At 38.8% G+C, this 23,995-nt stretch overlaps 1 protein-coding gene across 9 annotated transcripts in view; it reads right to left on the bottom strand.

Moving 5' to 3' along the window:
- Positions 1-23,995, bottom strand: part of PAM (peptidylglycine alpha-amidating monooxygenase) — a 199,178-nt gene that overhangs the window by 63,207 nt on the left and 111,976 nt on the right. For 5 of the 9 annotated variants that reach the window (XM_056106594.1, XM_056106595.1, XM_056106592.1 and 2 more), the window contains 3 exons: positions 21,151-21,335; positions 19,237-19,305; positions 7,707-8,027 (listed from right to left, as the gene is read on the bottom strand). In XM_056106594.1, the coding sequence (XP_055962569.1) occupies positions 7,707-8,027; positions 19,237-19,305; positions 21,151-21,335 (575 nt within the window). The remainder of the gene's footprint in view (positions 1-7,706; positions 8,028-19,236; positions 19,306-21,150; positions 21,336-23,995) is intronic. The other 4 variants (XM_056106600.1, XM_056106601.1, XM_056106598.1 and 1 more) reach the window with 1 other exon arrangement.

Genomic DNA, 23,995 nt, shown 5'->3' with positions numbered 1-23,995 from the left:
AGTTCTCTTTTTGAACTTTGCAGCCCTTTCTTTCCGCTCTGTGAAGTAGAATTTTGCACGAAGGAGACGGTGGTCCGATCCCGTTCGAAATTTTGGGACAACAGCGACATCAGTCAGGCAAAACCGTCGATTGAATATGATGTGGTCTATTTCGTTGTGGAATCGTCCACCGGGAGACTCCCACGTCCATCGTTTAGATTCTGCCTTCTGGAACTGTGAGTTACCATGGATGGTCTTGGTCGACATGATGAACTCTGACAGTCTCTCACCCTGTTCGTTCCATTCTAGGCCATGGGTCCCGATGTGAAGTTCTTCAGCTGATCTTCTCGGTCCTATCTTGGCATTAAAATCACCCACAATGATCTTGTAGAAGGTGTGGTCTTCTTTATAGACCTTCTCTAGCTCCATGTAGAACTTCTCGATTTCTCTTTCATCATAATGAGATGTTGGTGCGTAGACAACAAAGATAGAAACTGCAGGCAGTGAGCCACATCTATTCAAATGTAAACGTCCGATTCGGGTTGTTAGGCATTCGAATGAATCAATGCTCTTGGCCAAGTTTGTGTTGACAAGGACACCGACGCCTCCAACACCTCTTTTATCGCATGTTCCGAGGAACAATTCTTCTCCAGTGTCGAAAACGGCATGGTGAGATTCGTGCCTTCTTGTCTCGGTCAGACCAATGATGTCGTACTTGATCATTCGCGCTTGTACCATCAGGTCCTCAATGGATGCATCTGATGCTAGCGTACGTGCATTGAAAGTACAGACGATCATTTTTGTCTTCCTTCGTTGTGGCAGCCTAGGTCGGCCTTGAGATTTTGTCGGCCTCTCCTTTCTCATCCTTCTCAGTGCTGCCATGTCGGTGAAGCCTTCAGGGTCAGGTGAATGAGACCAGTTGTAGTTACTGGTTTTGGACACGACTTCCACTACCCAGCCGTCGCCACACTCCAGGACGCTTTCCGGACCCGCGCGGCAGCTCCGGCCGAGACCCACGCACAACTGAAGACCCACAGAACAAGATAAGCGGAACTCTCTGAGACCTTGGACTCCAGGCTCGGCGGACCCAGGGACGGAGCTTCTCTGCTTGCTCCCACCACCACAGGTGACAAAGGGATTCTAATCAGGAGCCCCACCCTACCCTGCCCTGTCTGCTTCCATCAACCACCCAGGGATCGAATTGTGCACAGGAGACCCACCCTACCCAGATAAATACCCCACTGGCAGACTTCCACTCTCGACACGACTTCCACTACCCAGCCGTCGCCACACTCCAGGACGCTTTCCGGACCCGCGTGGCCGCAAGCGGCCGCGCGACACATCATAATACACTAAATACCCATCTTCTGGAATTGTTGTACCGTATTTGATAGGGTTCAAATATGGTAACACCTACAAGGGTGATTAGAGGTCACCCCAAAAGCCTCTATCCCTCTCGGAAAGACTGGCAAGCTACCGAGAGTATTCTGCCCGCACGGAAGAGCCTGGCAAGCTATCCGCTGTGTATTCGATATGCCAAAACCAGTAACTACAACTGGGAAAATCATTAAACTTTTAAATTTCATTTAACACTCTCGCTGCATGTTTATTAAGGTTACTTAGCTAAGACTTCAAAAAGTTCTAGGTCCTTATGCATCACTAGAAATTCTGGGAGAGTTAAAGATGTTAAAACATGAGTTCAGGCCTCCTCCTGTGAGCATCAGTTCCATAAATGGATGTTTTTGTTTCCAGGGTTACCACTGTTTCCTTATTAGATTGTTAAAACTTCCCTTTTTCAGATGAAATAAGAAAAAAATAAAGGCAGGCATTTGGGCCCAGTGTGCATGAATGTGGAATGAATACTGATGTCCTTCCAGGTGCTGTTTGGTTCTCCGGAATAACCACCAACTGCTAAGGAAACGGGCTCCTCCCAGGCTCTTTACTCATTGCCCAGGGAAAGGGAAAGAGCTACAGGCAGCAACAGCAAGGCTGGCTATTTTTCTAATCTTCAATTAGTGAAAAACTCAAATGCTTCTGGAAGACATTACATGCTGAAACATAATTTGGGTTCTAATTTGAACTGAACATTTTCAGCCAAGGAGAAATTATGAATTTGAGTTGGGATTCTTCATAATGGTCAACAAAAGACTCAAAGTAATAAAGCACATGACAAGTTCATCTTCACACTAACAATCATCATCAATTCAAATATATATTTCAAAGACATGAATTTGGATGCCATAGTTCTAAGAGATATGATTCCTAAATTTAGATGTGAAATGATAAGTTGTGGGGGGAGGGCGGGGATGAAATCCAGGTCTCACGCAAAGCAAATGGTCACAGTCACACCCCACAGTTCCCAAACAATATGATTATTTCAGGAGAATTCTTGTATTCAATAAAATAATGAGTGAAAGTACAGTCTTACAGTCTACCATATATTTAGTAAAAAAAATGTTGGTACTTTCAGAAAAACAGTAAAAATGCCCATTAAAATTGCATCAATAAATCACTGAAAGGATTAGTTACACCTTTCCAAAAAAAAAGATTAATTTGAATGAGCGATGTTGCTTTCATAAGTATGTTAATAAATGTTTAAAAGGACATTAATTTATCAGTTACATAATACCCAAGAGAATTAAATAAGGTTAGAACAAATATATTATCTGACTCAGAAATACAACAGAACTTCAGGGTAACAAAGGTCCTTTTCATTTAATCACAGAAAAAGCAACCTGATGAAATATTACATGAAGATCTCAACAATAAGAACAAAATAGAGTGATTGCTTTTGATACCCTTGCAAATTCTAATCTAGTGGAGGAAAATGCCTTATTTTGTCATATTTTTATTTGCCAGAAGTACCAGCAACAACCTTAATTATCTAAAGCTATAGGGGAAACATTTATATTCAAGTCAGAAGAAAAATAAAAATTAATGATAACATCTCATTTAATGGGAGTTACTCAACAGTATTAACATATCTTCTATATTTAAATTTTAATTGTAGATAAAAGCTTCATATTGGTCAAATTGATTACTTATTGTGAAAACAAGGTCAAAGGTAATCCATATTGCAATTGTAACTCTAGATAGGATGATGGAATGGTTGGGGATAAATGTCTGGTGCTCTTTTTTTCTGTTTCTGGTTTATTCTACTTTACTAGGAGAGGCAGACAAATAAGTGTTCTAGAATAGATGAGTAGATAAAAATGTGGTATATATGATACACAATGGTATGCCACCCAGCTATAAGACAAAATGAAATCCTGCTGTTTACTGTATCTTAGAAGGAACTGGTAGGTATCGTGCTGAGAGAAGTGAGTCAGAGGAGGACAATTTCTATATGTGGAGTCAGAAGAAACACCATAAGGGTATAAGAAATGACCCATGACAACAGATCCTAGAGTCAGTTGATAATATTGAGCCTGCCAAGTGTTGAGATACTGAGGGACGCTGACTCTGGTGGCAGGTGTGAGGTATCAACACAATAACATCCTAAGCCTACACATGAACAACACTGTAGACCATGGAGCCGAAGTGAAAACTGATAACTAAATAAGAACGAGGTTGCAGAACAAAATTGCCTACTTTGAATCTTGGATTCTTGAACTTCAGATATATGACTGTTTCTTCACTGTTGGATGGGGGTGTTATGAAGGTTAAATGAGTTCATGCATCTGACTTAGCCTGACTGAAAGTGTATCATACGGGTTTGCCTCTTAGCCTCCATCCCACACCCAGCGATGAAAATACAGCCAACTGAATGTACTACTTTACCCTGGTGATTCTATAAGACTTGAAGTTAGAAGTAAACAAATGATGGACTCCAAGTTAATAAATGTTGACCATAGAAATAGCAATGTTTAGAGATTTTCTGTAACTTATGTGATGGAAAGTGTGACACTCAAGTGCAAATATAATTTCTAATTCCCAGAGATAAGCAGATAAGCATATGTCACATGATAGGCAAACAAGACATGAATAGCAATGCAAATGATTCAGATATGAATAGCCACAAACTATATGCCAGAATACTGTCAAATCACTTTATGAATTGCCAAACAATTTTGTCAAAATGTGCAGCATCCAACAAACTATCAGAAAATTCTCTCATGAATGCTGCTTAAGCTAAAGTAATTCTATTTTTCCACTATGTAGAGGCTCAATTTTTAAAAAATCTTAATCTACCATGATAATGATGGCAGCAATGATCATCATAATTATTAACATTTTATATCACTAAATGCTTCCGAGGTGCCAGGATTTGTTCCCAGTACTTTTAATATATTATCAGGAATACATGAAAATATTATTTGACAGTCGTTTTTGTCCCAGGAGGATTGCATTGTAATCCTCCTTTGATGAGAAAAAAACTAAAGACTAGAATTGTTGGGGGAAAAAAGCTAGGGACCATAATTAGATATATAGCTGGTAAGCAAAGCTAGGAAGAGTACTCTGCATATCATCCTGAGAACATTGTTTTCTAATTTTATTTTGAACAAATGGATAATGTTTTGAGGCAAGAAATACTAATGCTCAAGCACTGCATGACAGCCAGGAGGCTGAAACTACTACTCTTAAGGAGGGTGAACCCTTTTCAACAAGAGTTAAAAACTCATGGTCTAGTTCAGTGGAGACTGTGCAGAAAATGTTTCTGTTCCAAATGCTGTTTTGACAACTCATGGAAGCAGTGCTTTTAGAATAGATTCTAAGCCTTGCCAAAGGTCAAGCAGACAAGAGCTGAGCAAAGTTGTTTGTATACCTGTATACACACAACATTTGTTTATACTCCGAGGCATATTGAAGCCATGGTAGAAACCAACTGCCTGTTAAGGAGGTAAAGGGTACTCTCAGTTCTGCAAAATAGAAAGAGATCATTCAAGATCACTCTAATGCCTTCTGTATTCAGTCCAGTGTCCAGTGATATCCTAGACCAGCCCAAAAAGGGAAAAACAAGTTTAAAGGCAGTTGTCTGGGTGTGGAATCAAGTGACATTGAGATGTCTCTCACAGGTCCACAAAATGGTGTTTTTTGTAATTTTCTTGTAGTCCTGGGCCTACCATGTGCAGTCACATCCATGTGTTTCCTTGTTCAGCTGATTCCTCAATCCTGTCTTAAAACTGCAGAATAAGTTTCACCAGTAAGTCACTGTTTCAAATCGATTCTCAAGAAATTCTAAAATGCTGCTGTTGACAATGCCACTGGCTTGGGTTGTGAAAAAGCCAGATACTGAGAACCACAAAAAAGGGCCTTGAGAGGCGGCTTCCTGCTTAGAGAAGCACTGAGATTCCAGAGCTCCATGGACACTTACTGCACCGAGCAAACAAACCCACCTGACCTCTACTTGACTGAGTACATTGGTACAGAAGAGGAAAGAACCCAGGAGGGGAATATAAGAAGTCAGGTGTCTAATCAGATGTCACGGCCTCATTCAAATAGTCCTCATTTTCCTCACTCGAAAAACAATAGATCTCTGAGATAGAATTTTAACAGTCTGACAATTTTTGCTTACATAATAATCTCACATGAAAAGCTACTTTCATTTTTGCAACTAATACAATTCCTCTTAGGGAGACAGGTGATTCCTGTAGACAATAGGGGTCCTGCATATCTACAGTTGGAGTAAAGAAAGTGGATGAGGGGAGCAATGGGAATAAACTATCTAATTATAACCCTAGCTTCTTCCTGGAAGAATACATGTGAATTAGATTACTACTTCCATGTTTCATTCGGGCATTACACACTAATGATTTTATATTTTAACTTTTGCAAATGAGCTTCCCAAGGATATGTCTTTCCTTAGTTCATACAAAAGAATGAAACATCTTCAATTATGCTGAACTGCTTTTATGGCAAACAATGAACATACAAGGTAGAAAAAGAGCTTGAGAAATATTTTACCTAAATGAGTTTTGCTATTTCACATTTAGTTTTTTTTTTTTAAGATTTAGAATCAAGAGTAGTGAAATGGCACTAAAATAAATCATTTTTGAAAGCAAAAACAAGCACATTTCCTTTTTATAATTAGGATTTGTGCTGGAGGCTTCTGTGACTCATTGTTTTATTTACTTCAGTGACATCCACCCATATATTTAAAATGAAAGGAACTTCCTGAACCAGATTCTGGAGAAATATTTCTCTCCTGGGCACTGCCATTTTGACCACGTTGGGAGACTTGAAAATTTGACAAGCAAACTTACTTGACGGTATTTTAAGCATTTCTTTCTTAGAAATAACAACTTGTTCTCAGGAATACAATCCCTTAAGTCAAACTCTAATTTTCCCAGTGATACTTAGGATACTTCTAAGAGGTCATGGGATTATTTCAAGTCCAAGAGTCTAATGCAAGTCTAATGCAACTCTTACAGTTCACAGTGGAATAGTTAGAGCATTGCCAAATAAGTGCTTTTGGCTTTTCATATTTGTGTTGCTTGGGTTACCATTCACTGTCACAAATGTAGAGGCTCAGAGGGACAATCCACTCTGGTTTTTTAATTGGATAGGGGATGATGTAAATTTTTTTTCTTTTTTTCCAGCTTAATTCCAGAGTCTAGATTTTCCCGAGCACTCTTGGTGATTTTGGTCAAGAAAGTCCAAGAACCAGCTCTTGGGAGGAACAATCTGATTAGACAAATTCAGAATGAGAGAAAACAGGGATAATTCAGTCATAAAGGTAAAAAATCTAGGTTTTGATTAACAGCTCCTAGAGAGTATTAGATTAGCCCTGATGGGCCAGGCATGGAACTTCTGTGAGTGAAAGACACAGCATTCTAATTTTTTTCAATAATAAATAAAAATCAGCTGGGTGTTGAATAATTTATGGCTTCCTGTAAAGCTGTATTTGAAAACATCAAGCTGGCAGCGTGGGCCATTCCTGCCCACGCATGGACAGTTGCCATGCACGCATATCATTCCTTTTTGGGAGATGATCCCCACATGCTCTATTATCTAACTTTCCACATTAGCCAGGAACATGAAACACAATTCATATCACAAGGCCACAATACAATGGAAGACAAAGCTGAGGCACCATAGCCCGCTGGTAGAGAAACCTGAAGGGAATAAGAATTTCTTCTAATTATGGAAGCCAATCCCAGATTAGAAATAAACATCAATCCTATAGCTTTGGAATTACTGGAGCTCCTTTCAGAAATAACAACTTAACTTCCCAATTTGGTATTATTGATAATGGTACTTAAGTCAAGCCATGAAAAAAGAGGGTTACGTTTTACAGGCCAATTGGATTATAATGCTGGAAGTAATGGATTCCTGTGAAAGTCCATTAATTCCCTTAAGGAAAAGGAGTGTTTTCATTTCATTTTAGACACTGGGTCTTTACAAACCAAACCTTGAAATTTCTAGTGTCTTTCCATTGAGGAAAAGGAAGAATGTTGATTTGGTAGGAATCTATTATTCTACATCTCATATGCTGTTCTTCCCAGCATGATCCAAGTAATTTTGGTTCTGGTAATTCTGGCCCAGCAGCTGAATGGAAACTTAATTTATCCATGGTTGGACCAAAACCAAAAGAAACACTTGCAAAGCAGAATTCTGCTATATTCGAGATTTCAATTTTGAATGATGCTGATTTCTAGCAATAAGTACTGGGTGTACTGGTGATTATTGTTTTTCTCCTTCACCCATTCTGTCTTATTCCCTTCAGATTTTGCTAATGTGGAATGGATGGCTCTCATTTAATTCTTTAACAGAAGTCCTCAACGCACCTCCTGTGTGTTCTGCTTCCCAGGTGCCTTCCCCAGGCCAGGGCTGCAAGGAGGAAACTTTGCTCTCTGCTGGTCTCAAAGTCGACTCTAGTCTGTGAAATCTGTGAATTCTGTCTCTAACCAGAATCGCATTGCCCCTCTCCTCCCGCTCTGCACTTTTTCGGGCATCAGCTCGACCAAGATCCTTCTTCTGGACTACGTTTGCAATCTCAGCTACTATGTCTGCCTCCGCCTCTGCCTTTTCTGTAGGATTATATTTATGGACATGAACAACATCTTCCCTTTCTCCTAGCAGCTTGGAAAGCAGTGAATAGAAATCGCCTGCGGGCAGGGGGAGAGAAGAAAGAAGGGGTAGAAGGGTGAGCCAGGTACCAAAGCCGTGTAATGTTGTGCCCGAGGAGTCTCGTCTCAGAACATGTGAGAAAGGAAGCTATTCTCAGACCTCCATGCATAGTTTTCCAGCACAATAAAATAATATATTTTAGATTATCTCTTATGTACCACTGATAAATCTTTGTTATCTCAGAGGCCAATAACACTTGATAGCCCTGTCAGCATATAGCAGCCACAAAATAATCATATTGATTGCCTAGCATACTTCAATAGACTATTTTCAGAGTACAGCTAGAGTGGTTGAGAAGTTAGAGTTCAACTGATTCCTAAAATAAGACATTAACAACAGCTATAACAGATAACAGCTCTATTCAATGGCAAATACTTTGAAGTTATCTTTCAAAGCCTATTGGAAGTATAATCACAAAAAACTATAAATTTTGGGTAGCAGGTGCTAACTGAAATCTAACAGAGGCACATGTTCTTGGCAACTGGAAAATCAAAGATTTTATTATTATAGTTATTGTTATTTTCATCATTATTATGTTAGCAATTATTTTTACTCATAATTTATTTTAAGCAAGGAAACAAATTCCAGAAAATTAGTTTGGGAAGAAAAGAATACTGATTTCAGTTTTAGACAAAAGATTTTAAAGAATATCACACTATGATTTGTCACAAAAATGTATTTCAAATATTCCTATATGAAGAATAAACTTAGATTTGACAATCTGATACTATGCAAACGCATGTTTTTGATTATGGCAGACACAAAATATAACTGTTGATAGTTTACAAAGCATTTTAGACCTCATTATTTTCAAGGCTTTAAATCTGTTTAAACTATGGAATGGAAGACATATGTCAAAAGCTTACTTACCTAAGACAAACCTAATGGTAGCACACAGGTCCTTTTCTTCACCTTTTTCTTAGTACTGCCAAGGAAATTATGACTATGGCCTCCAATTCTTGTTTTAATTACATTCACCATACCATTAGATAATATCTATGAAATCTATTTAACAATTAGGAAATGAAATGATAGCCACTTTAGCTATGATACATTCCACGATAAGAATATAATATTAAGAAATTGGTGCAGAGGGATATAGTCTTCCCAAAATTCTCTAAGAGAGTCTGTCATGTTTACAAACAGTATTAAATTAATGATTCAAAGTGTGTTTTTAATTCTTGCCCATGAACACGGCTTATCCCAGGTGAAATCTTCAATCAGAAAATAATTACCCGATAATAAGGGCAATCTCAGGAAAATGAACAAAGCAAACTGTAACTCAATCAACTCTGCTTGGTCACAGTGGCATTCTCACATCACTCAAGCTGCACAATTCTTCTGCCCACACACTAAATGTGAAGTGTTCACACTTTTGTGCAATGAAACATTTTGATAAGAGATAAAATGCAAGATTCCTTCATAGAGGGTCAGGGAACTTAGGTCTGAATACTGAATTTGTGTCATCCGTCTAGGGCAGATGGGAGCATGCGGGCTCAGCAGTCTCAGGAGACCTCTGAGAGCAGTGACCAAATACCAGATGCAGAGCATCTGACTCCTCTGAAATGATCCCTTAGAACCAACACTGGTACCAAAGAAGCAAAACTAAAGCAACGCAGTCAGCTGGTGGGTGGCACACAGGTTCCCTGGCCCTGTGTGAACAGACTAGAGGTATAACCTTCAAGTAGAGATATTGCAAGAGACAGCACGGGATGATGAGTCTTACTGAAGATGGTTTTGTTTGTATTTCCTTTTCTGGGGGTACTGAAGTGCTGAAATTGTCAATCATTAAAACATTTTTTTTCTATTAAGATGCTGGTTTGGAGAATATGTTTAACAATGAGGATAATGGATGGATAGGAAAGAAACTGGCATGGTAGGGCTTAGGTCCAGTGATGGCGCTCTTGTTTTCAATTCTATGTCACAATCATAGCAGATTTTCACCTCGGCGAATAGCAACTCTAAGATGATGTAGTTCTTTTCTTTCTTGGATATTCTTCCAACTAGCTCCTTATTCTTTAGATATTACTGGGATGGCATGCATACCCCAGAAGCGTTCCTTGACAGCCCAGCTTAGGGGTTGTCTGCTCTCTGGACTTTGAGCATAGTTTTTGCCCTGATATAGTTACTACCCAAAGTCTGGTGTGTATTTCACAGTATTTGAATCTGATCCTAAGTCTTGGTAGCTATCCTGGACCTGAAAGTAAGAGACTTAACCTTATGATGATAATGATAAGCACAGCAAAAGAGGACCATGCTATGCGTGGATAAAAGAGGAGGCAGCGAGAAGTTTGGTCCTTGGCATAGCCAGGTGCTCTGGTCCATCTGAGGATGCCCAGCTGCATACACACCACCTCCCTCCTCAAGTCAAAGAAACCACTTGGCACACCAAATATAGCCCAGAGCTGAAATTTCAGCTGCTACTGCTTGAAAATCTTTCAGCTAAGTAAAAGTGTGCTGAATACTGGGGATGGGAGTGTGAACTAGTCCTAGTCCATATTTTTGTGTCTGTAAGCACCTGCCACCTTGAACACACAACTCGAGGGCTTGTTCATTGTGTGTTCCTTCCAGGATGTGGTGCTAAAGCCCCCATACAACATTTTTCCTCCACCAGGATGCAGTTTCTCAGTCAATAATGACAAAGATGGAACAAGAACTCCTTTGTGGCTCTGAAGGAAGTTGTTCATGTAAAGTGGCAAGTGTGCTATGTTTCATAAATTAGGTGTCACTAAATTGCCGTTATTATCATGGACAATAAAGACAAACTCTAGCTATAAAACCACAGTTTTTCTAAAATTTGAGAAACCAGCTTTCTGTTTTAAATTTAAGTATTGAGATCTTCATAATGGAAATGCCAGTCAGCCTTCATTCCAGACAGCCTGTTTTCTCAACAAGCCACTCTGGCTACTCTGAGGGATCTGTTTCGCGGTGGCTTTGCCATAGATGTTGCAGGAGACTTTCAGAATTCTTAGTTTATGATTGGAGGAGGAACCACCCCAACCCCTGTGGTTTGGAAGCCCACTCTGCCTGTCCCGGAGTGGGAGTGTTTGCCCCCTCCCCTTCCTTCCCTCCCCTGCTCAGCCCTCCTCTCTTCTCCTCTCCTCTTGCCCTCTCTGCCCTCCCTCCTCTTTTCTCTTCTCCTCCTCCTTTTCCTCCTCTCTTATCCTTTCCTCCCTTCTCCTCTCTCCTCTCCTTTTCTCACCAGTCTCCTTCCTTCCTCCTCTTTCCCTTCCCCTCTTCCCTCTCCCCTCCCTTCTCCTCTCTCCCCTTCCTTCTTCTCTTTCCTCTCCTCCCCTCCCCTCTCTTCTTTCCTATCCCCTCTCTCCCCTCCCCTGTCCCCTTCTCTCTCTTCTCATACCCTCTCTTTCTTCCCATTCCCTCTCTCACCTCCTTTCTCCTCTCCTCTCTTCCCCTGGTCCTTCTTCTTCTTTTCCCTAGTCTCCCCCTTCCCCTCCACTCCTGCCCCCTCCTCTTCTCTCCTCCTCCTGAGCCTTATCTAGAGTGTTACTGCAGACCCTCCTCTAACAGGTCACAGCATCATGTAGGAAGGCTCTATTTTCCTTCTTCCTTTAACAAGTGCCAATACTTCCAGAAGAGCTTCCTGCTAAAATGCAAATGTTTGACATCTGTACTGCCAGATGTAACCATGACTGGACACATTAAGACCCCTGGGTATTTATACTATGGCTGGGCTGCGGAATGAGGAACTTGGTTTTTAAATGGGCTCATTTTACACATGCAGTTACAATTCAAAGGGCTGCCCTGGTTAGCATCTACTTCACAAGAGAGTGCAGGATCCAACCCTTCCATCCCCACACAGAGGGCACCTGCCCCCAGACTCCGTGTTTGTACTGTTATGTTCTCTATGCTCATGAGTACTTAGCTGCTGAGGCCAACAGATTCTGCATCCCGACCGGTGTGTGTGTGTGGGGGGGGGGGGTGGTTTAGAGGGGCATGAAGCACTGTGGAGAATCCTTTCAGTTCAGATCTTTTTATATAAGCTTGCTCTTTCCTTATTGTCAGGACTTGTCATCTTTGCTTCCTGTTAATCTTTTGCCCAACATCCAAAACATTGGTGTTTTCTGAGGTCTAGCTTTGGCAACTCCTATGTCTGTCTATGGCTTCTTCCCACAGAATGATCTCAGCTAGCCGTTATCTGCAGACAAAAGACTCCCAAATTTGGAAGTCTCCAAATTAGAAATTGCTATAAAATGGTTTCTGGAAACTTCCACTTGGATGTCAGTTTCACAGGCATTTTGAATCTAACATATCCAACACAGACCTCAGTACCCCTGTTCTCCACCCACTATGACACACACACACACACACACACACACACACACACACTTACCTCCCTCACAATTTTAGGCTGTAGTGGATTTTTTTCCTTTTTAACATAGGTTTTTATACTTAGGAAATGAGGAAAAGCTCGAGGTCTTTAAGTCACCTCGCTACGTGGGTTTGGTATTTATAAAATACACCTGCGGTAGCAGATAATGTCATGGAAAGGATCACTGTGTAGAATAATAATCTAAAATTCTACTAACTGAAATTGAACTCCAAGTTGTGTGCTTGCATTAAGTACTTTTTGGCACAAAGTATAATGTTCTATTTAGCAGGGGTAAATCACTATTCTCTGCAAACAAATGAAAATTGCTTTTTTTTTTTTGACTTTCAGGAATACAGCAAGAGGAAACTAAAATAATAGAAATAAACACCAAAAAATTATGCTGAAGGATTTTTTTATTTTGGATGGGACAGCACCATCTGGCAGTGCTGAGGGCTTATTCCTGGCTCTGTGCACAGAGATCACTCCTGGCTGTGCTCAGGGGACCACATGGGATCTCAGGATCAAACCAGGATTCAATGGAACCTTAACTCAGAATATCTCTGTAAGCCTCCCTCATACTATCACAAAGATTTTTTTAGCACTGCTCTGTAGCACTGTCCTCCTGTTGTTCATTGATTTGCTCGAGCGGGTCTAGTAATGTCTCCATTGTAAGACTTGTTGTTACTCTGTTTGGCGTATCGAATACGTCACGGGGAGCTTGCCAGACTTTGCCGTGGGGGCAAGATACTCTCGGTAGCTTGCTGGGCTCTCCGAGAGGGGCAGAGGAATTGAACCCGGGTCGGTCGGGTCAGCTGCATGCAAGGCAAATGCCCTACCTGCTATGGAAAAATAAGCACATTTACATAAGCTGATGTAAAAGTTTAACGGTGGCAAATGGTTTAAGACTGATTGCAGCATATAAGCTGACATTTCTTGGGGTCAGGAATGATAGTACATTGAGTGTGCATTTGCTTTGCACGCACCTGACCCAGGTTTGATTTCTGGCACTCGATATGGTGGCCTGCATTGTCCAGAATTATCCCTGAGCGCAGAGCTAGAAGTAAGTCCTGAGAACAACTGTGTGTGACCTCCAAACAAAGAACAACAGAAGTTCCCATTTCTCTCACATATTTCATGTGGTTCACTAGCTAAAGCAACAGCTCTTATTACTAGTTACTATTCTGTGATTTCTATAGAATGTTCATAAGCAATATAACCACTAACTAAATAATGCCAAGAAAATAAGCTAATGAGATCATCCTTTAATGAGATGGACATAGAAATGGAAAAATAAAAACATTCCATTTTTAGATTTAAATACTTTTGTTTCTGACTCAGTCAGAGATGAATTTCTTGCTGGTTAAAATCGATGTGGATAATTGCTGTTTACTGATTACTCGTCCACAAGCATTTATCCTACATGCCTTAAAGGATTAAAACCACATGACCTGATCGGGCCAGTACAGGGACCACAAATAAAGTGAACCCTTGCAGCACTAATCTGAGAGTAAAAGAACAACACAGAAACACATTCTATTCTTTTTTTAAGAAAATGAGACCAAAAAAAAAAAAAGAAGAAGAAATTGGGAGATAATGGTGTTTGCAGCCTTCGTGCACACAGATCTATACCCAAGAGCTCACCCACGTGAGAAATAGTTAGTCATATTTGCCTATTCTGTTATTAGGAAACCAATCAAAAACACTACCCACTCAGCTTCCCAGAGCCTTGGAGGATATTTAGAATTGTGTGCTGATAGATGAGGTCGATAAATAAAGACCTGTGAGCTGCTCATAAATCATAACAAACCAATAAATTTTTGTCACCGGGAATACAAACAAGAACAGGATCTTCTTTAAAACAGCAAAGTGGCATTGAAAATGCTTAAAATGAGTTACGAATATACTCTCATAATCATCTGTGCTTCATTAAGGTATGGGAGGAGTGCCCCGCACTGAACAAAGAAATATAAATGCTAGCTACTGAGACCAGCCTGTTTGCTTGCTTAATCAAGGGCTTACCAATGGTTGCTTTTTAACTTTTTTACAGTAGACTATTGTCTTTTAACTCATAGTCTTGTTCACTTTCTTCTGTTTATTTGATAAAACATGCCAAAGGTAATTTATTTTTGTTAGCATAAAACCACTGTGAAATTATTCAGTTTCACAGAAGGTGTCTGAAGACCTTTAGCTATCTAAGGTCATAGAGTGTTTTCCCTCTACAAATTGTATTTTTGTCATATTCCCATGCCTTGGGAATATAGCAGCTCATGCTGACCTTTGAGTAGGAAGATTGATTATATGTGGGCACAATGACTACAATGACTAGAATTTGGAGCAAACTGAATAAAACATGTGAAAAGATCCTTTCTGCAGCCAAAGAAATGCTGTCTAGAGCATAATACGAAACAAGGACATGTTGGTATGGTAGAATTTGACTTGCAGTTCTGCCTTGAATTGTTTTTGAAGACATCAAATCTTCCCGTAAAACTGACATCAATTTCAGTATTATACTCATGTTCTGAATTTTAAAGGCGAGAAATGATCAAATTCAAAACTTCTAAATGTATTATGTTTATGCAGCTGGTAAGCATCTTACTCTTTTTTTTTGTCTCAATGATGTAGATAGAAAGCAGTGAGAAAGCACTGGCATACTGAGCCCACATTTTATAACTCTTAATTTATAAGAAATAAAAAGAACTTCTTAGACACACCTTACTTTCCAAAAAGTGCCAATGATCATGTACAAATGAAGGATACACCTAAATGTGTGTCTGTTCTGGAAACTTCAACGCTAACATCTTTGTTCTGTAGCATCCCTGGGGATTCATTTCCTTCGCTCAGAGTCTCTGGCTTGCTGCATTTTATTCTTAAGGTCACTTTATTGACTACATATGGAGGCAAATTTTTCACTTACAATGTTTCCAAAAGATGGTGACATTTCAAGCATTTTGAGCATCCATTAGTGTTTTGTTTTCCTGCAGTACAGTACACATGATCAACTCATTCACAGATAGACTTGCCGATGGGTAAATAGCTAATTTCTAAGCAGTAGGGGCAGGAATGTATTCATTTTATGCAATCTTTCAAAACTTTCTTGCCAATAACTATTCAAGGTATAATACTGTTATAATGAGAAAACAAATTTTGCATACATCATGATCTAGGAGTATTAAAATTATGTGCATACATAAGGTGTATTTCATATACAGATATATACATATCATATTATTATATTTCTAGGCATTATTTATTATTTTTATTTGCTTGTCTATTTTGAATGCAATTTTTACATCTTTTATACTGAGTATTATTTTTAAAATTTAGTCAAACCAGCATTATTTTTAAAAATAAATAAAACCCTAGCTCTGGGGTCTGGGAGATAGCTCAGAGTGCTGGAACATCCATGTTTTACCCGGGACCCTGGGTTCAATACTCAGCTCTGCATTTTTCCCTGAACATGGCCAACAGTGGCTACTGAGCACTGGTGGATACGACCCCCCCAACAAATATATCTGCAGACTGAATTAAAAGCTCATTAAAGTCCTTTCACTGTTTCAGGAACCAAGACAACCCGACAGGTAAAGCTGTCATCAATGAGACTCATCCTACGTTTTTGCAATGACGTGTTGAGACAAACACTGAAATGTTTTATATCAATTTTTGTTCTAGAAGGAACAGACACAGACAAAGATATAGGTCAGTGTGTTTGTGAATAAGCACAAGATCACACCAGACAGGTTCACACAATTCAGACTGGTCCAGCTCTAGTTAATTTCCAGTCAAGACGAATATTCTGGAAGAAATTAATAGCTAGGAAGTTCAGTGATTAGAATTTAAAAAATGGCATCCTCATATTTCTCTTAAAAGCAGAGTATTAAGGGGCTGGAGCAATAGCACAGCAGGTAAGGTGTTTGCCTTGCACGCGGCTGACCCGGGTTCGATTCCCAGCATCCCATATGGTTCCTCAAGCACCGTCAGGAGTAATTCCTGAGTGCAGAACCAGGAGTAACCCCTGAGCATCGCTGGGTGTGACCCAAAAACAAACAAACAAAAAGCAGAGTATTAAATTTAACCTATGTGAAAAAGACTGTAGGCTTGCTTTGAAAATAAGTGAAAATATTAATTTTGAGGGCTTCCTGTAGAAATCAAAATATATGGCATAGTTCACTTAAATAATCAGAGCCTTCCTGTTAGTCCCTTGGTCAGTTCAACTCCCCAGGAAATGAATTCAAATAGACATTTGTGCAAACAAATATCTCAGAGAAGAATGGGAAATTCTCCTGGTAATGAGCAGATTTATCCTGTGTATTTTCAAGGAGACAGATTAATCTCATTAGTGAATCAAATAGACTGTGCACAAATATGCACTTGGTATATTTCTCCTTCAATTCTAGGTTGTTGGTTTCCAAAGAACAGTAGAATAATATGTAGGTCACATTGACCATTGAAATGACATTTGCTATAGTATTCATGTTTATATAATCAGGAAGTGACATTATTATCGACCTGCTAGTTTCAATGGATTAGCACCAAGTTTATTTTCTGTACTAGAAAAACAGGGTTATAATATCACAATAGTGCCTTTTTATTCTCAAAAACCAACACTTTTATGGAATTTTAATTATTTGTATTTTAATTATACACAACATAATTTTAATTATACAGATAACATAACTACCAGAAAAATAATTTCTTATCTATTATAGATTTCTCTAAAATCAAAAGATTTGAGTATTTTTAAACTCCTGATATTTTATATATCCACATACTTCTCTCTCTGTATATATAAAATCAAAGGTAAAGAGTAAATTTATGACAAAATATGAAGATATTTTAAATTTTGGGCTTGTGGGCATACATGGCACCCCGAGATAACATTTCTAAATCCCCAAATAAATTGAAATATCCTAACACTTTAGATTCCTCAACTAATCTTAGAAACTAAAATCAAAAGTAAATACTCCTGGTTTTCTAATTTTTCAGGGGCTCCAATGTCTTGTTTGAGACATCCAAACAAGGTAAAACACTCTATAATCAGCCCATCCCCACAGAAACTTGACCTTTCATAACAGACCAGCTAATAAGTGGTAGTCGCTTCCATACCGTGTCTCACGATGTTGGGATTTGGAAATGTGTTCTAGGGTAACTTCGATGATTTCAGAGGATAAATTAAATGATTTCAGTGAAATAGTATGCAATGTCAAAAATATTCATTTTAATTCGGATTAAGATTCCAGTAAAGTCTAATAAACACTGTGACTACTACTGTATGTATTTCAGCTGTCACTACTGACTTTGTGAAATCTATAGAGAGAATTGATGAATCTAGCTATTTAAAATCATACTCAATAGTTTAGTATGAACCATGCAGTATATAAAATTATCACACTTTCTTTAACTCCACATAATGATAAAATTAACCTTGAACTAAAGATTTTCAAGGGCACTTTCAAAGAACTTGATGTTTTTTGCAGTATATAAAAAATTCAGAATGAAACTGATAGCCAAGACAGTGGAACTGAGGGCCAGGAGGACAAGTCCATTGTAGGAAGCTTGCCACAGGTGATCATGGGGGAGGGGATTTCAGTGAGGATAGAGAAGGGATCACTATGACAATGATAGTTGGAAATGATCATTTTGGGCAAAAACTGAACACTGAGAGTAGGTAAAGTGATATGCATGATGACATTTTAGTACCTGTATTGCAAACCATAATGCCTAAAAGGAAAGAGAGAGAGAGAAAGAGAGAGAGAAAGTGAGAGAGCGAGAGAGAAATACAGAAAGAGAGAGACAGACACAGACAGAGAGAGAGTGTGAGACAGAGGTTTCTGCCATAGAGGCAGGGTGGAGAGGGGTAGCAGGAGGGAAACTGGAAATGTTGGTGGTAGGGATGCAGGGGTGAAGGGATGAATGTTGGAACTTTGTATGACTAAAACCCAATCATGAACAAGTTTGAAACTGTGTATCTCAAGGTGATTAATTTTTTAAAAAAGGATTCAATGTTAGAATTAAATGGTATGGAATATAATGTAAATAATTTTAAAAAATTACAATTTACCCTATACCACATTATTACATACCTTTTCCTTTAAAAGGCTCATTTCTTTAGTTTAGTAAATACTGTTAGTTCAAGAGTGATATCTCTGAACTAGACCCAACTAATGTCTTTGAAGACATCCAAGAGTTTCTTATATAATGTCCAATGACCCAGAAGCTTCTATATGTTGCTAAAAGCAAAAATCCTATGTATTTTCAATACACTTCATGCTGTATAGGACAACAGACACCAAGAATTACTACTTTAAATAAACAGAACAGAGAAAGGATGCTTTCTTAAGTCACCTGCTTAAATGGCAACTTAACATAACACTATAAATGCATTAAAACAATAATTCCTCCTACCTTACCGAAGGCAGAGAAGCATGACTAAAGAGAGGCAAGATACGGATTTCATTCTTGCTTTCTTTTTCTTGAACCTTAAATATAGTTAACGAACACACCATGCAAATGCCCAAGATTTGAGTAGATTAGATTGGGTCATTAGATTTCAAAAGCACCCGGTGATTATTGCTGATAATTATGTTTGAACTAGTTTTCAGTATATATAAAAGTTACAATTTTAAATAAATAGAAAAATCTAATGGGACTGAATTACACTAATAAATTATACTTTCAAAGCTAAAGTGCAACAATGACCATTTTCTTATGAATTATTCATTATATAAAATGAGCAATACACGGTAATGTTGGAGACTGGAAATGAAATACCTGAAAAAGCTCAATAATTAAAAAAATTAATTATCAGTTTGAATGATACATTTTTTTATAGGTTTAGTAACAGAAGTTGGCATACATACCCTGTTCTAATACTTCTTCCTCTCGTTTCGGTTGCTGGAGTAAAGAAGTCTTGTCTTTTTTTTCAGTTTCTGGAAAGGATCAAGGTTTGGAATATAAATTTAAAGTCTATATTACTTTATTTAAATATATTAAAGTCAACATTACATTCTTTAAATTTTCTTTACTGAAAATATTCCAGCAACCCATAAATACTATTCAGGATTCTTATCATAAAAACAACAGTATTAAGTATTTTCCCTAAACAACCCAAGCATTCAAGAAAAAAAAGTTAATAAACTATGGTACATATCTACAGTGGAATACTACTCAGCTATTAAAAAGTGAAATCATGTGATTTGCTGCTATGTGGGAGGGTTTGGAGAGTACTGTGCTGAGAGAAGGAGTTGGGAGAGGGAGACACAGAGTGTCTCTCTCATTGGTGGGATGTAAAGAAACTTCCTGGGAATAACGAATGCCCAAAGGCAGCAGAGTCAGAGACCTGGTTTTCAGCAGGAAGCTTAAGGGGTCATGGAGGCATAAGGGATGAGGATGGGGGTGGGAGACACTGGGGCACTCTGGTGGAGGGTGTGATGCCGGAATGTTCTGTGAATGAAATCCTGAAACTAGCAATAGTCTAAAGCACATTACCTAAGGAATTGAAAAAAATTAAAAAAAGAATCTTCCCCTCTCCCCTGCTGCATCCCCTTAAGAATTTACGCATCAGAGTGACCAGAGAGCGACTACAGGTGGCCAGGCATGTGCTTTGCTTACAGCTGCTCTGGCCATGATCCTGATCCGATCTCGAGTTCTGTCAGAGGCCTCTTCTGAGCAGAGCCAGAACAGCCCCCGAGGACCCCGAAGTGGGCATTATCCCCGCCCCCCTAATCCTATTTAATCCCAGGGGGGTTTGGAGAATACTGATTGGACCAAAGAAGACAGGGGGTAGTGTTAGAGGGGTGTGTGATAGTTTTGTGCATCAATACCAGAAACTTTAGCACTAATGTAGCCATCGAACCCAAACTGTTTCTATGGAAAAGTACAGGACTGAAGCAGGTCCTGATGCTTTCCACTCTATACCCATCGATAAATTAATGGATCAATCCATGACTCATGACTACTATGAAAAGTTAGCACACTTCTATAGTTTTTATCTCACTGCCACTGATAATTAAACTGATAACTCAGTATGGAAGAAAATAATTTAACACTTAAAATCAGAGAAAACCAAAGCATTTCTAACTTTGAATATAAAAAAATATGATAGAAATACTCCATTGCTAAAAAATACCTCAGCATAAATACTGGCTACTAAACTTACGACTTAAGTAGATTATATACAGAATTTCATAATATACTAATATAAAGAATTTTATATACAGAATTTTATAATATACTAACAACTCATTTGTTTTTGAGTTTAGCATTCTTTTATGAATACTTTAAATATTTTATTTTCTAATCTATGATTCTTAAGGCACATTCCACAAACATATTAGGCCCTAAACAAATGAACTTGATTGCTATGTTAATTTCTTCTATAAAATTTTCACTAGGGAAAAATAAGGAGTTGCAATGACATTTAATTAATTAATTAATTTTTTGGGTGGGGAGGCATCCACACCCAGCTGTGCTCAGGGGTTACTCATGGCTTTGTGCTCAGGAATCACTTCTAGCAGGGCATGGGGACTATATGCAGTACCAAGGATCGAATCTGCATCCAGAGTACATGACAAAAACCTTACCTACAGTACCATCTCTCTGGTTCCACCATTTTAACTGAATTTACAAAACTCAGTAAAGAGTCAATATACTGCATTCAATAAAACAGGTTGTGGAATTTTCCATTTTAAACTAAAAAATATTACTCATCTAGTCATGTGACATGGAGCAAAATAGAAAGTTCAAAATCTCTATTACTTAACAATAAATTTTACCTTTGTGATGTCCATGCATCATAACCATATCAGATCTTATAGGAATTGGAATATTGGCCTCTGGTGGTATGGTCCTGAACATATCTGGAGCCGTGTTCTGTGTACAGGTCATGAAAGAAACAGCATGCTTGGCTTCCATGTAATACATAATATATAAGTTGCACATTTCATCACTAGATGTGCCGCTGTAGGCAAAAGATAAATAAATAAAATAAGGAGACACAACAAATCATTCACATACAACTTATTCTTAACGCAAGAAAAATGCAACCAGTAAATCTGCCAGCAATTCAAAGGTGGAATGTGCCTTTATTTTACAGCTTTCATTTAAACCACCACAGTTTTCAACATGAAAAGCATATTGTCAATGTTTGATTTCCACTAATAACAGAGCTTGTAGTTACTCCATGGATAGCAACAGACACTGCAAAGGGAAATGGTATTTAAATGGAAGCAAGCCTCAATTTCCCCTCTCCTCAATCCTTGTTTGCTTTTGTCTGTCATCCACTTACTGAAACCCATATATGTGGCTAAATGGTGCCTTAGAAAGTACTTTTCTCCCAGAAAATCTTAATTATGTGACTGATAACAATAAGATTTTGAGCACTTTAGTAAAATTAATATATTATTTACAAGTCTTTAAAAATTACTTTTCTCCCCATTTAGTCCTGAAAGCATGGGCTCTTTGAGTTACTGTTCTTCATCTGGAGAGTCTGATAAAGCAGGAACAATGTGCTGATATGGAGTCTCCAAATGCATTTCTGCTATCTGACTTGGTAAACTGGCTCCACAGCAGGCTAGACGAATGCCTCTAGGACATCAAATGAAATCAGTGTCTTTCAAGAGCTCAGACCCCAGTGGGGCTGCACGGCCTAACTAAACGGCTCTTTGTGAAAAACAAGACTTTAAAACAAGATAATCTTTTCCAAGAAAAAAAACCTCCAAATAATGTAAATTGATCCCTAATAGTTTATAATACACATTTTCAAATTCCTTAATGCACATGTGTTAGTACATATGGCATCCTCTTTTCTACTTAGGTAACCATTCACCAAATTTTAGATACCAAAGTATTTTGGGCAAAGGAGCATGTACTTTTGGCGTAAATGAATAAAAGCAAGCTCTGAAATGGACAATTTGCTATACAGAAATATTTCAGTGTTGATTTTTCCAACAGTCATGCAGCACTTCCTTGCTCTCCATAGCAACAGTAATGACATCAGCAAGGGAAGGAAAAAATTAAACATCTCTTAGAGATGCAGTTTCTCTAAGCTCTGAAAATGGAGGGCTCCCGAGAGATGGCACGAATGAGCACCTGCCAGGGGAAGTTGTGTTTGTGCTTCATAATCACTTGATTTCTCACCCGCTGGTGCTGATACCAGTCAGTGTAATTGCCTTTTCCAATGATACATAAGCAAATAGTGAAGTGAAATCCCAAACAAACATCTTCATGTCTCAAAATGCCATTCCTAATAATCATATTTTAACAGCTTTGGAGCTGGTCAGAATATTAGGTGTGATAAAGGGAATGAAAGACACCATAGTAATAAGCCAGGATATTTTACCGTTTACTTTTCCCTGCCCCTTGTTCAAATGAGGAAAGATGGGGTCAGAGAGCGCTCAATGGCTGCAGCACATGCTTCGCATGCTGGAGGACCAGGTTTGATGCCTGGCACCCCATGATCTCCCACATCACCACAAGTGATCTCCAAGCACCGAGTCAGGGTAGCCCCTTAAGCAACTTAGGGCATGGTCCAAAAACCCAAACAAAATAAGAAATCAGAAAACAAAATGAGGAAATATATGCATATCGTTAAAAAGATGAAAGAAAAGATTAAGGAAACCTGGAATCAGACTTGCACAGAGTGGGAAAACAAAACACTCCTTTGACTCATGAAGGAAAATCATTTAATACTTTCATGATTAATGGAACTCTCTGCTAAGCTGGAGAGAAATCCTCCTATATTTCCACTATTTAGTAATATCAGGCCCATGTTTAGCTTGAAATACAAGACATTTTGTGAAACAGCTTTAATCACTCCCCAATACTGTTGATTTGGTGTACTAATATATGAATACAAAACTCAGTGAATGAATAATTTACAGACTGTCGCTACCACAAGAGTGCTGAAGAAAAAGAGGACCCATACTTTACTCCTTTCCATCTTAGGAAACTTGCAGACCCAGTCTTTCTGAGCTTTAATATGACAAACTATCACATCCTAGATAAGTTAGGGCTCAAATAATTCTTTTGTCAGGCTAATAGTTTGTGTATTCTGTTTTACTTTCATGAAGATATAGGAGGAAGAGGAGGGAGAAGAAGAAGGAGGTGGAGAAAAAGAGGAGGAGGAGGAAAAGGTGGGGAGAGGAGTCGGGGGAGGAGGAGGAAACACAGGGGAAGGAGATGAACTGACCCTGGTATTGGCTTTGGAGTAAAAATGGCCTTCAACTGTGTTATTAGTAGCGTAACAGATTTGTGAATCATGGTGTCTAAATGGAAGAGAAAGGAAGAGAGAGAGAGGAGTTGGGGAGAGAAAGAAAGAGAGAGTTGACTTTTTCCCTGGGATAACGTTGGCACGACTTCCAGGGCACATGCCACCAGTCAGGAGGCTCCCAGTTCACTACCTTACAGAGTGCATGCATGTCTGGACGAGGGGTCCTTGGCACTGCAATGGTACTGCTGCAGGACTCATGTCAATGAGGAGTCCTGCAGCACCTCTGTATGAGCGGCACTGAATCACCTGCTCTTAACTTTGCCACATTCTATTCACACATGATTGAAGATATCTCTGCACATTCATTACACATTCACATTTGTATGTGAAATTAACTGGTATACCGAAAA

Source organism: Sorex fumeus, unplaced genomic scaffold (genome assembly GCF_029834395.1).
Source record: "Sorex fumeus unplaced genomic scaffold, SorFum_2.1 ptg000131l, whole genome shotgun sequence".
Taxonomy (NCBI): Eukaryota; Metazoa; Chordata; class Mammalia; order Eulipotyphla; family Soricidae; genus Sorex; species Sorex fumeus.
This window is presented reverse-complemented; position numbering and strand designations above follow the sequence as displayed.